This window comes from Monodon monoceros, unplaced genomic scaffold (genome assembly GCF_005190385.1).
Source record: "Monodon monoceros isolate NGI ecotype Baffin Bay Population unplaced genomic scaffold, NGI_Narwhal_1 Super_Scaffold_8, whole genome shotgun sequence".
In the NCBI taxonomy this organism is placed as follows: domain Eukaryota; kingdom Metazoa; phylum Chordata; class Mammalia; order Artiodactyla; family Monodontidae; genus Monodon; species Monodon monoceros.
The window spans coordinates 52,200,075-52,215,023 of record NW_021703785.1 but is presented as its reverse complement, the minus strand read 5'-3'; the positions used below and the strand labels follow the sequence as shown (position 1 = coordinate 52,215,023).

The window sequence follows — 14,949 nt, the reverse complement described above, 5'->3', positions numbered from 1 at the left end:
TAGCTTTCTATATTGCTATATTTATGCCAGGAGAAATTCCTAAAACATAGGAAGCATAAAGTCAAATCATCTTTGCAGGAAAACAGCAAAAGTAACAACAAAAACCAGTTTAAGATCCTCCAGCCAAAATGATATCTTGTGTACTTTACAGACTCAATCTGTGTACCAGGCTTTGATCCAGGCCTCAACATGATGACTGGGATCACCCCTATTAACCCAATGATACCAGGCCTGGGGCTGGTACCACCCCCGCCAACAGAAGTGGCTGTCGTCAAAGAAATAATCCACTGCAAAAGCTGTACTCTTTTCCCCCAGAACCCAAGTAAGTGATATTTGTGAGAAGTATTTGATCATCGATTTAAGTTTCTTTCTTTTTGACTACAGTATTGCATTCATTTTCAGATGTGACTCAAAGTTCTCCCACCTAGGTACACAGAGTGGGGATCGTTCTACAGCAGTCCTTCGTCTCTAGATCAAAACAAATATGTAGGTCCCTGTGTCTATCCAGGAGCTGAATTGACACCACGAGGGGAGCATGAGTGATTGGGGTGAACAGCCAGCATTAAGGACCTTTTTGCGCGCAACAAAGTCTAGCGTTTGCCGCAGATTGCAGTGTGAAATATGTGAACACTGCCATCCATCTTCACAAATGTGGGAGAGAAACTCTGAAATGCGTTTTGCTAGATGGAAAACGGAATTAATTTGGCAGTTAGCAATTTGGTGGTGGAGGGGAGCGGGGAGCCTGCATCTCAGAGTTCCTGGACCAGATTGCATTCGCTTGAAGGAAACATACATTTGATGAAATAAATAGGCCAGTTTGTTGTGTTTTTTTTTTTAACTTAGTCTCTGATACTAAATTCATGGGCTTCAATAGCTGGGATTTTTTTTTTATTCATATGAAATCAGTGTTGCCTTTTTAAAGTGGACTTTTCAGAAGATTGCTTTTTATCTTTTTATGCAGGCTCCCTCAGATTTAGTAGTTTGCTCATTTAAATGTGAATAATAAAAAAAAAAAAGGAGGGGGTGGTTTCAGGCCTTGTGTTTCGCAGCCGAGTAAGTACTGCGCCTGCTTTCAGGCTCTGCTCCCTGTTCTGCCTTACTGCTCCATTATCCTGCAACCAGACAAGGCAGACAACAACCATCGGTTTGTTTATTTTCGCTGTACGCGGGCCTCTCACTGTTGCGGCCTCTCCTGTTGCGGAGCACAGGCTCCGGACGCGCAGGCTCAGCGGCCATGGCTCACGGGCCCAGCCGCTCCGCGGCATGGGGGATCTTCCCGGACCGGGGCACGAACCCGTGTCCCCCGCATCGGCAGGCGGACTCTCAACCACTGTACCACCAGGGAAGCCCAACGCTCGGTTTTTCATCATGTTTTCATTTCATCATGCTCTGTACTTAATGAAGGTTTTTTTTTCTTTTTTTCCGATTTTCCGGGCCTCTGTATTATGAAGGAGAAATGAAATGATGGTAACATTTGCTTGATCTCTGTTCGCGGACGAGCATAGCCACTCTGTGTAGAAATGAACACAGAAAGTAGAGAAAGGTGGGGAGGAGGAGGGGACAGGCACTGAAAGCCAGGACAGCCTGCCATCTGTGTAGATCACTCTAGAAATCCATCATTACTCAGAATGGAGAAAGGTAGTCTGCGAGTTTGACTTTCACCAGGTGAACTAGAAAAAACAAAACAAAACAGGAACTATAACTAAAAGGCAAAACCCTCTGTTTTTTTGTGATTCTCAGATCTTCCACCTCCCTCCACAAGAGAACGACCTCCCGGGTGTAAGACCGTGTTTGTCGGGGGATTACCAGAAAACGCCACTGAGGAAATCATCCAAGAAGTCTTTGAGCAGTGCGGTGACATCACAGCGATTCGGAAGAGCAAGAAGAATTTTTGTCACATTCGCTTTGCCGAGGAGTTCATGGTTGATAAAGCCATTTACCTTTCTGGTACTTTGCATCACATAAGGGGGTTTTCTCGGTGCTTTGGGATGTTTTGTTACGTTAATATGAGCGTATTCCCTTTTGCCTTAATGCATAATAAAAGTCCTCACAGTTTGGGGCTGGAGAAGGAGGAATTCTACCCTTAGGCTGCCAGAAGCTCCCTGTTAAGTCTGTGAACGCACGTAGGTCCCTGCTGCAGACATGGTGTCCCACCATCCAGGCTTTAGGAATTCCATCGAGTTTCTAATTAATGTTCTCAAGTGCTTCTTAGATGAGAAGCAATATTACGAATACTGAGGACCATTATTATTATTGGATGTAATTCTCTGGAGGAATAAAGTCCTCTCTCAGCATAATTTCAGTTTTTCAGAAGTGATTCACTTTCTAGACACCAGGGCACCAGATCAAGATGAGTGCCTTGCAAACAGTGGTCCCCAGGCCTGAGGAGGAGGCCCAGGAAACCGCCCCGTTGCTAGTGCATTTAGCCTGGCTAAGCCCGCCCCACCATCCCTGCTTCTCTGGTGCCATTTATCAGGGAAATTCTTACAGAGGTTGAAATTAAGCCTCCTGCTGCCTTCCACCCTATGGGTGTTGGAGCAAATGTATGGAGCCTGTCAGCAAGGCCTTTGCCAAATCTAAGCATCGCAGAGCTGGTATTGAAATGTAGCTTTGGAAGGATGTCTTTTTAGATTTAACTCACTGCCATTCCCTCTCTGTCTCCATCTGCATATTTCAGTCTGTCACTCTGCACATCACTTCCCTCTTCCAGAGGCAAAGCTAGTGGGGAAAAGTGGGAAAAGAAGAGGGGAAAAAAATCTGAACATTACTACCAGGTTTACCTAACTCTGCAGTCAGCCCCGATGACCATAAAATTGTCTTGCAAACCCCAGAAGCCTTGGGGTTATTCCAACACTGAAGAGACTTTCCTGAGCTAGATAGTGACCTAGAGAACTTTAAAACCCTTATTCCAATAAAACCTGACAGTGGAAAAGAAAGCCTGAAAGTATTCCAGAATGGAGGTGGACGATAAAACATCAAATAAAAATACAACACTCGGATCTCTCACAAAGTCTTGAGCTACAGCATCAGAGTAATCTATTAGACAACTGGGGATTCTATTGAGTGTATGGCACTGGCTTTCAGTGGCAAGATAACCTCTCTCTGAGCCTCTCCTTTCTCTTCTGCAAAATCGAGATAGTAATAGTGCTACCTCATCGGATTGCTATGCGGAATGAATCAAAATAAGGGATATTAAGTGCCTAGCAGGGCACGTGCAACATGGGAACCATTCAGTAAGTGGTTGTTTTTAACACAAATATCCTGATGATGTTAGAGAAGGAACCCTGCCCTGGGAATTTGGGTTCTAATCACAGCTCCACCAATACAACTATGGCTTTACCCCCCACCTGATTAAATGAAAGGGCTACAGTAAATCAAAGGTGTTTTTCAACACTGACATAACATATTGTTTAGACCCAATCAGAAAACTCATAGTACATTGCCAAAAGATGAACAGTTCCAAATTTAGGCACATGAAAGTTTCAGATTTATGCCTTGATGCTATATTTTTTTCAAGCTCTGACTGCCCCTTGGCATCCCACAGCAAAGGCCTCACCTCCAGCCGACCTGCCTGAGTACACAGGGGTCTCCCAGCTCTGCCTGGGCTGCCCTGGCAAGGTTGCAGCATGGTCCTGGGAAGATCTGAAAGGCTGACTGGGAGGGGCAGGAAGGAAGGCAGGCTGCCGCTCTTACGTAAGAGCTCCCGCAAGCCCTAGCCCAGCTGGATGGCCTAATTTTAGGACCACAATCACATTTGAGGGCCAAGCTAATTTTAGACTCAGCCTCATCACGGGCTCTTTTAAGGCCTTAATGATGGTGTTGTGATGAAAGAGAGGGTGATTTTTGGAACCAGAAATGTCTGAAAAGTGATGCTCTGGACATGACCAGGGGAAAGTTGCTTGGCCAGTTGGGACAGCTGGCCAGTCTTAGGCCATTCTGCCTGCTCAGCTGTTATGTATATATCACCACGGCCTGCTGATTTGTTAAATTTCCACAGCCCACAACCAAAATAATACTCTGCTTTAGCATTAATTCTGCTCCTCTGTGATCAGATGTTTGCTTTTTTTTTTTCTTTTTGCTTGTGAACACTTTTTTCAAAATTTATTTTCTAACATCTTTATTGGGGTATAATTGCTTTACAATGGTGTGCTAGTGTCTACTGTATCACAAAGTGAATCAGCTATACGTGTACATACATCCCCAAATCCCCTCCCTCTTGAGATGTTTGCGTTTTTGATAGGTATTGTTATGTCTTCCCAGTTTTAGAGAGACAATACCTTTTAAACCTGGGAGTGAGAAGGTTATAACAGGAATCAGACTTGAGATCTGTTTCACATTTGTAACTTTTCAAAGGTGTGAAGTACCCTACTGGGGAGAAGCCAGCCTCTCCTGGGATTTTTCAGCTGAGTTTCAACCCCAAATGCTAAAATAATCCATTAAAATCTACCACAAGGTCCTGAGCATCAGTGCAGTGCAGCCTAGCATTTCACAGTGGTGTCTCATTTGCAAAGTCCCTGCACAGCAAAAGTGCTTATTTTGCTCTCTCTTCTGGCAGCCCCTGACAGCAGGGATCCTGCTGGGACCTGAATTTATGTTTTTAAAAATCTGAGTACCCCAAACTGAAGAGCAACCTCAAAGCCAAACCTCCTTCCCTTGAAGTTAGTCTGGCGGCCTGGTTTCAGTTCTGTTTGTGTTGATTTCTCAGATCAAGTTTCTGTTTATAATCTTTATAAGTTGTGTAGCTCACAGTAAATCCCCCAAAGACTCCCAGGCCCATTTTTTTGGTCTAGCCCTGGGCTCTCACACGGGCTCCTGTGGCCTTCAAAGATTGCATGGACAATTTGCGCAGTGCTGCGTGCCAGATGAGGTGCTGGAGGGGCTGTAAGGAAGGCCGCGGTGAGGCCTCTTGATTGAAGGTAAAATATTCTCCTGTGTGCCCCAGAGGATAAGTGGAAATAAAACAGTATTGCAAAATTGCCTTGGTAATTGTGGCTTTTGCAGCTGCCGAGAGAGAATGGAGCAAGCAGCATTTTCTAGGAGAATGAATTAATAGCCTGTGAGTGAGGTGTCACGGAATTTACTTTGTAGATCTTTTTAAATATCATAGATAATATTTATTAACTCGCACTCCACCTCTTTCTAAAAAATAAAAGTAAGAGGGCTTATGCAACAGAGTTACAGTAAATTGAAAATATAAAATTGAGGCCATAAAAAGTGGAGGGGGAAAAAAGCTACATGCCCAATATTTTTCTGATCTTCCTGGAAGCCAGAAGGAAGAAGGAGCTAGGATAAGTGCCCTGGTTCTTGAGATCATCCTCTTGGCAACATTGGCTTGAAGACCCCTCCCACTGGAGCGTTTATCCCCAAATCTATAATAGGCGTACCTTGGGCCGCGCTTCCGCTTCCGGATGGCCTCGGAGGGTAACAGCTTCCCACCTCCTATGAGAAGGATGTCCTTTGTAAGGGAAAAAGAAATCAGTGAGAGCTCCCCTGGCGCGCCTTGAGGGCCCGGCCCCGACTGTGACAGTCGTGCGTGACAGTGTTGTGACAGTGTGATGTGACCCGCCTTCCCACTGGTTTCAGGTTACCGGATGCGCTTAGGGTCTAGCACGGACAAAAAGGACTCAGGCCGGCTGCACGTGGACTTCGCCCAGGCCCGGGACGACTTCTACGAGTGGGAGTGCAAGCAGAGGATGCGCGCCCGCGAGGAGCGGCACCGGCGCAAGCTGGAGGAGGACCGGCTGCGGCCGCCCTCGCCGCCGCCCATCATGCACTACTCAGAGCACGAGGCCGCGCTCTTGGCCGAGAAGCTGAAAGGTAGGAGCTGCGCGCGTTTGCTTCCTCCGCCGCCCCGCCGGCCATGGCCCGCCGCCAAGGAAACAGAGTGATCCCCAAGGGCCGGGCCCAGGTCTTTCTCCTGTCCCTTCGCGTGCTGAGTTCATGGGACCGGGGTCCCCCGGGCTTCCTCCTGCTGCCTGGACAGAGCCGTGCCCCTGCCCAGCCCTCTCCCCTGCCTTCTCCCTGAATGTGTGTGTATATATCAACCAAACTCAAGCAGAGGGGGGCAGAAGAGCCCTCCGCACTAGCCCCGTAGCAGGCCACCATCTGACTTCCTACCTCTGTTGAATGAACCAGTGCCTCCTCCTGCAGGCGGGCAGGTCCCGGGGCTCCTCCAGGTCTGTAGTTTGCACCTCTGCTGGCCTCTTAACAAAGGCCCCCCACACACACACACAAGGCTCGTCTGCAACCGTGCTGGGGCCCGTGCAGGACAGAAGAGAAATGTAGAATAGGCTCCCTGTCTTTAGAGATGGAGGGGAGGGGACCCTCCTAAGGTCTATGGAAGAATTAGAACTAGAAGTGGGCACGTGTCATTTCTTTGACTGTTTTCTGTGCTCCTCTCCCGGGTTTGAGGCCCTGGGGGATAAAGACAGAGAGACGGAGGCTTTAGTACCTGCCACAGTGAACTACAGATGACAGGGGAGAGGCCAGATTTGGAAGTTAGGATGACATGTGTGTCAGTTCTGATCCATTATTGAGCAGAGTTGTTTGACTCCAGCAACATGGGTGTACTTACAGGCAAGTGATGGTCACACCCTCCTCAGTCTGTTGGGCGTGTCAGGTTTCGATAAAAAAACAGGTCATGGTCGCTGGCCACGATGAACTGTAATACAAAGCCAAGGACATGATTGTCAATCAACATATGAGCAACATGCTTTGGAAACTCACAGACAAGTGTGAGTGGTGTTGATGACAGTGTCAAGAAAGTCTTCACAGAGGAGGCAGAACTTGAACCTTGCAGGATAAACAAGATTTGTTTCCCCAGGAAAAGAAAGGGCCTAAAGACATTCTTGTCAGAGGCTGGAGCTCAAAGAGTAAAGACAGAAGGAGGCAGAGGGGAATTGGGCACAGGCGGAGAAAGGCAAGTCGCCTCCTCGGGGGAACAGAGTGAAGGTGAAGCTGGGAAAGCAGCCTGAGGCCAGATGGTGAAGGCCCGAGGGCTGCCACTGGATTTGGGTTTTATTCTATAAACAATGGAGAAGTCATTAGGAGAGGAGAGATGCGATTGATCCTTGGAGTGTTTTAGAGCATAGTTGGCAGTGTTTAAAGTGGATTGGATGTTTTCACTAAAGGAAATATGAAAAGCTGCCTGAAACCTATTTTAGGAAGATAGGAAGTTGACATTCTGTTTCTTTAAAAAAGCATTTAAGGGCTTCCCTGGTGGCGCAGCGGTTGAGAGTCTGCCAGCCGATGCAGGGGACATGGGTTCGTGCCCCGGTCCGGGAAGATCCCACATGCCGCAGAGCGGCTGGGCCCGTGAGCCGTGGCCGCTGAGCCTGCGCGTCCGGAGCCTGTGCTCCGCAACGGGAGAGGCCACAACAGTGAGAGGCCCGCGTACCGCAAAAAAAAAAAAATTTCTGCTTCTAGCCCTCATCCCCTGCTCCAGCCTTGGGAACCCCTAACCAGATGCAGTTGTCACTGAAACTGTTGACTTGGGGAAAAAAAAAAAGAAAAACACCTCACATTGTAAGAGCTGTGAGTTGAGTTTATTCAGTGTCTTACTGAGGACTCTAGCTCAGGGGACAGCCTCTCAGCTCTGAGGAAATTTTCCAAAGAGGTAACGGAGGAAGTCAGTATATATGTGATTTTGGTGAAGGGGATGCCTGTACCCAAGCACACATCTTAGGAGAAGGATGCTGCTAGTCACAAGGAACAGATATCTTAGTTAATGGCTTTAGTAGTTTTCTAAGTATGGGAAGATGCAAGAATTTGGGTTCATAAAAGTTTCTTCTGAAAATATCTACCCATGTGGAAGCCTGTTCTTCCAGTTTCCCCAGAGCACAGAGTGCCGCATTCCTTTTCTCTGCCCTGAATTCCTTTCAGGGTGTGTTGAAGGTCAGCGACTGCAGTGGCTAATGACCTGATCCTTGTAGAAACTTCTTTAGTTGACGTAACCATAGAGCACCTCTTACTGATGCCCTTGGCATAGGCTCCGCTGCTCCGAGAAGGCGTGTCTTACCATCATAGGCTGTGGCTGTCCCTTTAATAAAAAGCACATAAAATGCACATGCAGACGTCCTCACTTTTCCATTCAGACTAGAATCCATAAGGAGTGGGCAGAATGAGAAAGAGCAACATTCTCAAGCAGGAATGTTGATTTTGGAACAAATAATTTTTTCTTTAATATCCAGTACATGGTGTAGTATCACCTCACCTAATGAGCTACATCAGCTAAACTGTATTCGATCGTGTCCACACCTAGAAGTGACAAAAACTAGCACCTTGGCGCCGTGACCCCGTGGAGGAGTTTCAGGAAAGTTTGGCGTCTACGTTAGGTTCTTTTTAAGAAACCAGCACAGAAGTGTCTTTGCGTGTAAGAGTTCCACAGCATTGCCTTTCCTGTTAAAGGATAGCAGATTGGGAAGTCAGTTTGGTAAAGTCATTTGCAAACCTTGCCATTTCAAAACTGTATATTTATATAGATGAGTATAATTTGAAGAATTTAGAAGCTGTACTTTTGCCAAGTACTGTGTGATCCCTTGAGGAGAGAACAGATTGGAAATTTTAATAGATGGCAGTTACAGTAAAATGAGCTAGATGGGGCGACATCTTAGGCAACAGTCAGGTAATATCAAGCATGACAATTTCAACCCAAGCACAGAGTTTGGAGTATAAACAGCATTTAATTGCTTAGGAAATTGGCTGCCTCTGAGAGGAAATCCACTCCATGCTCCTGATAACGCTGCAGAGCCAGACAGCAGGAGCCAGGGAAACTGTTTCCCTGAAGATGATTTCCTTGATGTGGGGATGTAAAACACCATCAAGACCTCAGGTAAAAAAAAAAAAGCCCGGATCAGAAAGGAAATGGAAATACAATCTGAAAATACCTAATTGGATTTGACTTTTTTTCCTCCCCTGAGAAATCTTGCTATCTCAGGTTTATTACAAGCATTTTTTCCCCCATTTTACACCATACTCGTTTAGCCTTACAATTTTCTTGTGGAAAATCAGCTTTATCCAGCAAAATCTGTACTGGCCAAGTCTTTACTATAACCGACAAGGACCTCCATATCCTGCCCGGTGGTAAAACTATGCATACAGTAGATGCTCAGTAAATTAATTCCTGTCTCTCTTTCTTAGCTGTTTGGAACTATGAGCGTGTTGCATTTCCGGCCAGCAGTGCTACCAGGAGTGATGGGAAGTGTAGGGAAGTGCGATGTGCCCTCGGCCATCATTCCACTCACTCCACAAGTATTCGCTGAGCTCTTTGCCATGTCCCTGGCACTGTGATGCCAGGGAAGCAGCACACAAAGCCCCTGCCTCACAGAGTTTAGGTGTAGTTTAGGTTTCTTGAGTGACAGAGGCAGTTACAAAGCTCTTCCCACTATTATGCGTGGGAAGTGCAGCGCGCTAGCCCGGGAGTGGTAGGCGACCCAGCCTGGCAGAGGTGGGGTGAGAGAGGGGTGACCTTCTGGGACCCGGTAGCCCCGATCCAGTGGCCCCTGGGTCTTCTGAAGTCAGAGGAGACACTGAGTTGTAATGGTGTAGCGTCTGAGGCACTGAGCACCCAGTGTCCATTATGGTTAATACAAATTCTAAAAAAGAAAATTAGCGGGCACCCTGCTGATTAAATAGACATTGTTCCGAGACAGTTCAACGTAGTGAAGACTGACTGGGAAGTAACTGCTCACAGATCCAAAGTTTGTAGCACAGCTTTGAGAAAGTGAGAAGCAGCTCAATACCACCATGATTACACTTTATTGGAAACAGTAGCACCAGGCAGATGAGATAATGAATTTCTCTTTGTCTAACACAGACCATCCACCCCTGGAGGAGCCCCCTGTTTGGACTGTGGAAGGGAGAGATTGATTAGACAGTGAGGAAAGATGATCTCCTGATTCACTGGGGATTTCTCCTGGCAAGAGCATTTAAAAGTTCTTGTGTACTTTTTCCCCCTTTGGAAAGCTTCACATAATCTTTCATTATATGATGAATGACAAGTTTCTCTCTGAATCAGGTGAAGTTTTGACAAAGCTTTGCAAGCATTGTCCTTGGGATTCCCTGATATGTCATCCAGGATACAGTCTTCCTGCGATCAGCATTTGTAATTTCTGAGGACTAGTCTCTGATGTGCATACAGAATGGCCCCCGATCAGCCTGCCAGAGGGAGAAACCGCGGAAGTGGTTGCCAGCATCTTGCTGAGATGGTTGTCAATATTTATGGTTCTGAGAAACTAAAAAAATCAATAATGCTCTGAGCCAAGTCGAAGTTCCATTAGCTAGAAGCTAGGCTTCCTTCTCAGGGCAAAGGAAATATGAAGCACGGGAACCTGTTTGAGAATCACGCCCTTGGACGTTACTGACCTTCACAAGGCAAGATAGACCATTTCAACTAGAAACATTTTACCTGATCCAAAAGCAGGAAAAATCAGTGCATGTTTATGTTGTCCCCGCTCAATTTTCTCATTTTCACAGGTACTAAATTGTTGGAGAGATTGTGTGTGTGTGTGTGTGTGTGTGTGTGTGTGTGTGTGTGTGTCTGTGTGTGTGTAAGTGAACTTGTAGGTATGTCGAGGGTAGAGGGGGAAGTATTAACATTTATGTAGCCTTTCACACTATTAGTGATTTGAAGGCTAGGTAAGGTACCACCCCTCTTGATGGTTAATTGAGCAGCCAGAGAATGGAGATTTGTTTAGGGATGTCTAAGTTTTAGGTACACATAGTGAAATCTTGGGAATGTTGTAGTATCGGTGCTGTCCTGGAATGTCCATTCTACCTGAATCAGTATGTGACTGTACACTGTAAATTATTTCCACCTATCATAGAAGCTAGAAATCAGGGACAGCTGTATAGACATACCATTCATTCTGTGTGTGTGTGTGTTTGTGTGTGTGTGTGTGTGTGTGTGTCTATCCCCATTTCTGTGGAAAGAAAAGTGTTGTAGGATGTCTTCCTTTTTTCCTTCATTCTCGAGACGTTTTGTTCAAACATGGAATCTCCCTTCCTGTCATTCCTTTCTAGACCCACCAGAAATCAGGCTACTCCAACCCACTTCAGTTTTCATATTCAGGGCTCATGGCCTGGCTCTTGTCACACTTATTGTTCTGAAATTCCGGGCCAGATCTCCCTGTGCACCCAAAGAGGGAGAAGAAATACAAAATGAGCCTGTATCAGTGATTTTACTTAACTCACTAATTAATGAGAGAATGAGTAAGATGTTAAAACTGGTTCAAAAGAGAGTTTGCTTTGTAAAGACATATTTTCTTCTGGACAAAAATTCATTTACATTGTTACAGAGAAGAATTATTTGCATTGTTATGCCTTTTCACAATTTGTCTTCTGTCCCTAAAGAGTTGTAAAATAGCCTAGTCAATAACAATTAGAGATTCACATCCCTGGAAAATCAGATAATCCCAGAGGAGGGTGGAGAGGATCCTCTAGCCCAGCATTCCATCGAAAGGGGCTGCAGCCTCTGTGCCCATTTCCAAGACTTTGACATTTTTTTTCACATTTTTTTCTGGGATGAAGATGACTGACGTTTAAGCAGCTCTTCTTTAAATGGGGGTGGAGGGTTTGGGGACAGGGATTCACAAAGCTCATGAGAATCACATCAGAGCCTTTCAGTATTCGCCACTCTCTCAGATGCTACTTTCCATTTCAGGTTTTCATTATCTTTTAACTTCGGTGAGCTCCTCACCAGTTTCCCTGGCTTTTATTGAGTGATTTCTTCTAGTGCTTCTCCAGTTTCAATGTGCATATGAAACGCTTGGACTGGGATGCAGCTTCTGAGTCTGGAGGCCTGAGTAGGGTGAGGCTACATTTTTGATAAGCCCCCAAACGAGGCTCATGCTTGTGGTCTTTGACTAGCAAAGATGTGTGCCATATGCAATTTTTAGAATGCCTCCTACGTGCCCCGTGCTCAGTAAACGTGGAAAAGAGGGATAGGGAGGGAGGTGACGAGAAATGAAATACGATGGGTATGGATTCAGATACTGAAGTGTGATAATCATTATAATATTATTTAGTCCTCAGGAAGCTGAATACAAAGGTTATTACCTTCCCAGAATTAAAAAGCTAAATTCGAAGCTAAATGCAAGGGTTATTACCTTCCAGAATTTAAGAAAAAAAAAAAAAAAACTTTCAAAAAGATTTTTAAGTCATTGGATAAGCTGATTAGCTTACTGTGGAAAGCTCTGCTTCTGTGTAATTATCTGATATCTCTCTTAACTTTCATTGCTTATGGTAATAACCTCGGAGGCCTGGAGGATGAAAGGACCAGCCAGCTTAAGTGCCGTGAGAACATTTATCTCTGGTAGACAATGTGAAAACACTCTTCGACCTGAAATTAAAATGTTTATTATCAACTGGTATTTCCCAACTTTTGACCACTGGATTTGCTGTAACTCTCCAGCACTAATGCACTGCAGATCTATTAGAAATAGAGTATAATGAAAGAAACTACGAAGGGAAAAACTCAGAGTGAGCAGAAGACTGAAATATGTTTTGGAAGTTTTCTTCTCACGTTGACCCCTCAGAACTGGAGGGCCAGTGGATACATGAACCAATGATTACTGTATAGAGTGACTAATGTTTTCATAGCAGGATATGTAGGGAATTGTGGAAACGTAGCAAAGGGACGCCGAATTCATGTTAGGGTTGCAGAAAAGCTTCCTTTGTGAAAGGCACTTAGGCTGACTCTTGAGGGAAGCATAACAGTTAGCCGGGTGGTCCAGGAGTGCCGGGGCCCCTAAGATGAGTGCACAGTACATGCAAAAGCAGGGAGACAAGGCCATGGTCCTTAACAAGGAGGAGCGTGACAAAGGAATGGCGAATGGATTGAAGGGGAAACTGCAGCTCAGGGGAGGCCATGGAGCAAACAGTTGCAGTAGCCCAGGTGTGACATTGTGAAGACGCTGATTAGAAAACATTGGGCAATTTTTAATGAGCAAATGGTCCATAGTCACTCAGACTATGCCAATTTTCCCAATTCTTTGTGTGGAGAAGGCATGTCTGCACATTCTAGTTTCTGAAGGGCACCCATGTTCAGAGTTGAACCCACGCATGTTCACAGAAAGTATTTGGAATTTTTATAAGTGCGTCTTTGATGTGATTTTTATGAGCCGTGTTAATTTATTTCCGCATGAATAGCTTTAAGAGTGCCGCAGTCTAAATCCTGTTTAAATTAGTTTATACTGTTTTCTGTTTTCTCTGTGATCTTTCCCCTGAATCCAGAATTGAATTTTCATTTGGGTATTGAAAATGACCGCTCCCAACACCCTCCTGTAGCCATTCAGGGGGAGCTGCTGGCTTCGTCTTCATTTAATATAAAGTCACGTCTTACATGGCAACAGACATCGACTAGACTTAGCCAGTCGTACGTTAGCTAATGTTTTCACAGTTAATTTGAACGTCAGTACATCAGTCATCCACCAGCCCGCCTCAGAAAGTTCAGAAACGAGGATGAAATTGGGAGTTTTCAAAACTATGTACTAAGCCATATATATATGTATATATGAGATATATACAGTATATAATGTACATTTTATTTTATATATACTGAGAAAATGGAATTCTGCCTACTATTACTTGTTACAACGTTAGAAAGTCTCTTGCCTACTTACTTTTTCAGCTGTGTATTTTCAGTTGCTTAATCCTAGAATTGCTGTCTTTCTTTCTGAAAACTATCAATTAGCTCTAATCTGGTGAACTTATGCTTTAGGTCTAAGAGTGAAGAACGATAAAAATTGGCTCTTGGGTCATTCAAGGAGACATGCATTTTTACAATTTAAGTGTGTTCTTCCTGACAGTAAATTAGGGTATTTATGACCTGCGTAACCACAAGCAAGAGAAGAAAACACTGCGCCCATGCGAGGGTGAAAGAAAGATGGGACCCCGTTGCTCTCTCTCTCTCTCTCTCCTTGGAAGCCCCATAATGAAAACATCTAGGATTTTTCTCTGTGTTACATAGAGATGCAAGTCACAGCAAAGGCGAAAAATGGTCCATGAAGTCAGAGTTCTCTTTTCTGTTGTTGTTATTTTTTAAGAGAGGGAAAAAAAAAGAAAAGATTTCTTATACGCATTAGGTTGAATTCTGCTGTCTTTTCGGAGGCCCATTCTCCTAACACATATCTGCAGAGAGGCAGAGAGAGGGAGAGAGGCAGAATTTATTCTGACTGTAAGGGTCGCAGTGGGGCTCCCACAAGCATAATGCTGAATTATGGGCCTCTCCACGGGTTGAACGCAGTGTTAAGTCGTGTGATGGATTCTCTCTTATACAAGCCGCTCTGGTCCATGAAATAAGAACCCCGTGCAGCTGGAGTTCATTGAGGGTTGAACTCAGACTGAAATTCCAGAGTTGACAAAACTGTGCAAACCAGCTGTGACGCTGAACAAGTGCGCGCTCAATTGCGGGTTGGTTGAAATTGGCAAGGAAACTTGAGTCTTTCACGTGCAGGCTGCCCTGTGGGCCTTCCCCAGGCCACTTATCTCCTCGGATCAAAGCGTGAGGGCAGAAGGGGCAGGTTTGCCCAGGAGTAAAGCTTTGATCCCCAAGCCCAGACTGGCACCACCCAGGCGGGAGAGGGCCCGGGACGGTGGCCCATCTACAGCAGGATTTCCATCCTGGAGAATCCGCGGGCGCTGGGTCAAGCGACCCTGCCTTCACTCAGTGCAAGTACCTCCTGGGCAGGAAGCAGCCACAGCAGTGAAGTGCCCTGGTCTGAAAGGGGGCCTCTGGGAGAAAAGGTACTCATGGTGTTCCCACAGCGCTCTGCCAAATTCACAAAGCACTCCGCAAATGCAGACTTTGTATGGTGTGTAAAATACTAACAGTGGTGGTTGATTGTAAAACCTCTGGTGAGTAAAATAAAATAAAATTCCTTTACTAAATATGAATCACCCTCTGTCTGTTCATCTAGAGTGTGTATGTATGTGTGTGTGTATATGTATGCA

At 45.4% G+C, this 14,949-nt stretch overlaps 1 protein-coding gene across 3 annotated transcripts in view; it reads left to right on the top strand.

The window, feature by feature from the left end:
- ENOX1 (ecto-NOX disulfide-thiol exchanger 1) overlaps window positions 1–14,949 on the top strand; it is a 297,621-nt gene that overhangs the window by 140,914 nt on the left and 141,758 nt on the right. For all 3 annotated transcript variants that reach the window (XM_029210363.1, XM_029210361.1, XM_029210362.1), the window contains 3 exons: window positions 152–322; window positions 1,741–1,947; window positions 5,584–5,817. In XM_029210363.1, coding sequence (XP_029066196.1) covers window positions 152–322; window positions 1,741–1,947; window positions 5,584–5,817 — 612 coding nt within the window. The remainder of the gene's footprint in view (window positions 1–151; window positions 323–1,740; window positions 1,948–5,583; window positions 5,818–14,949) is intronic.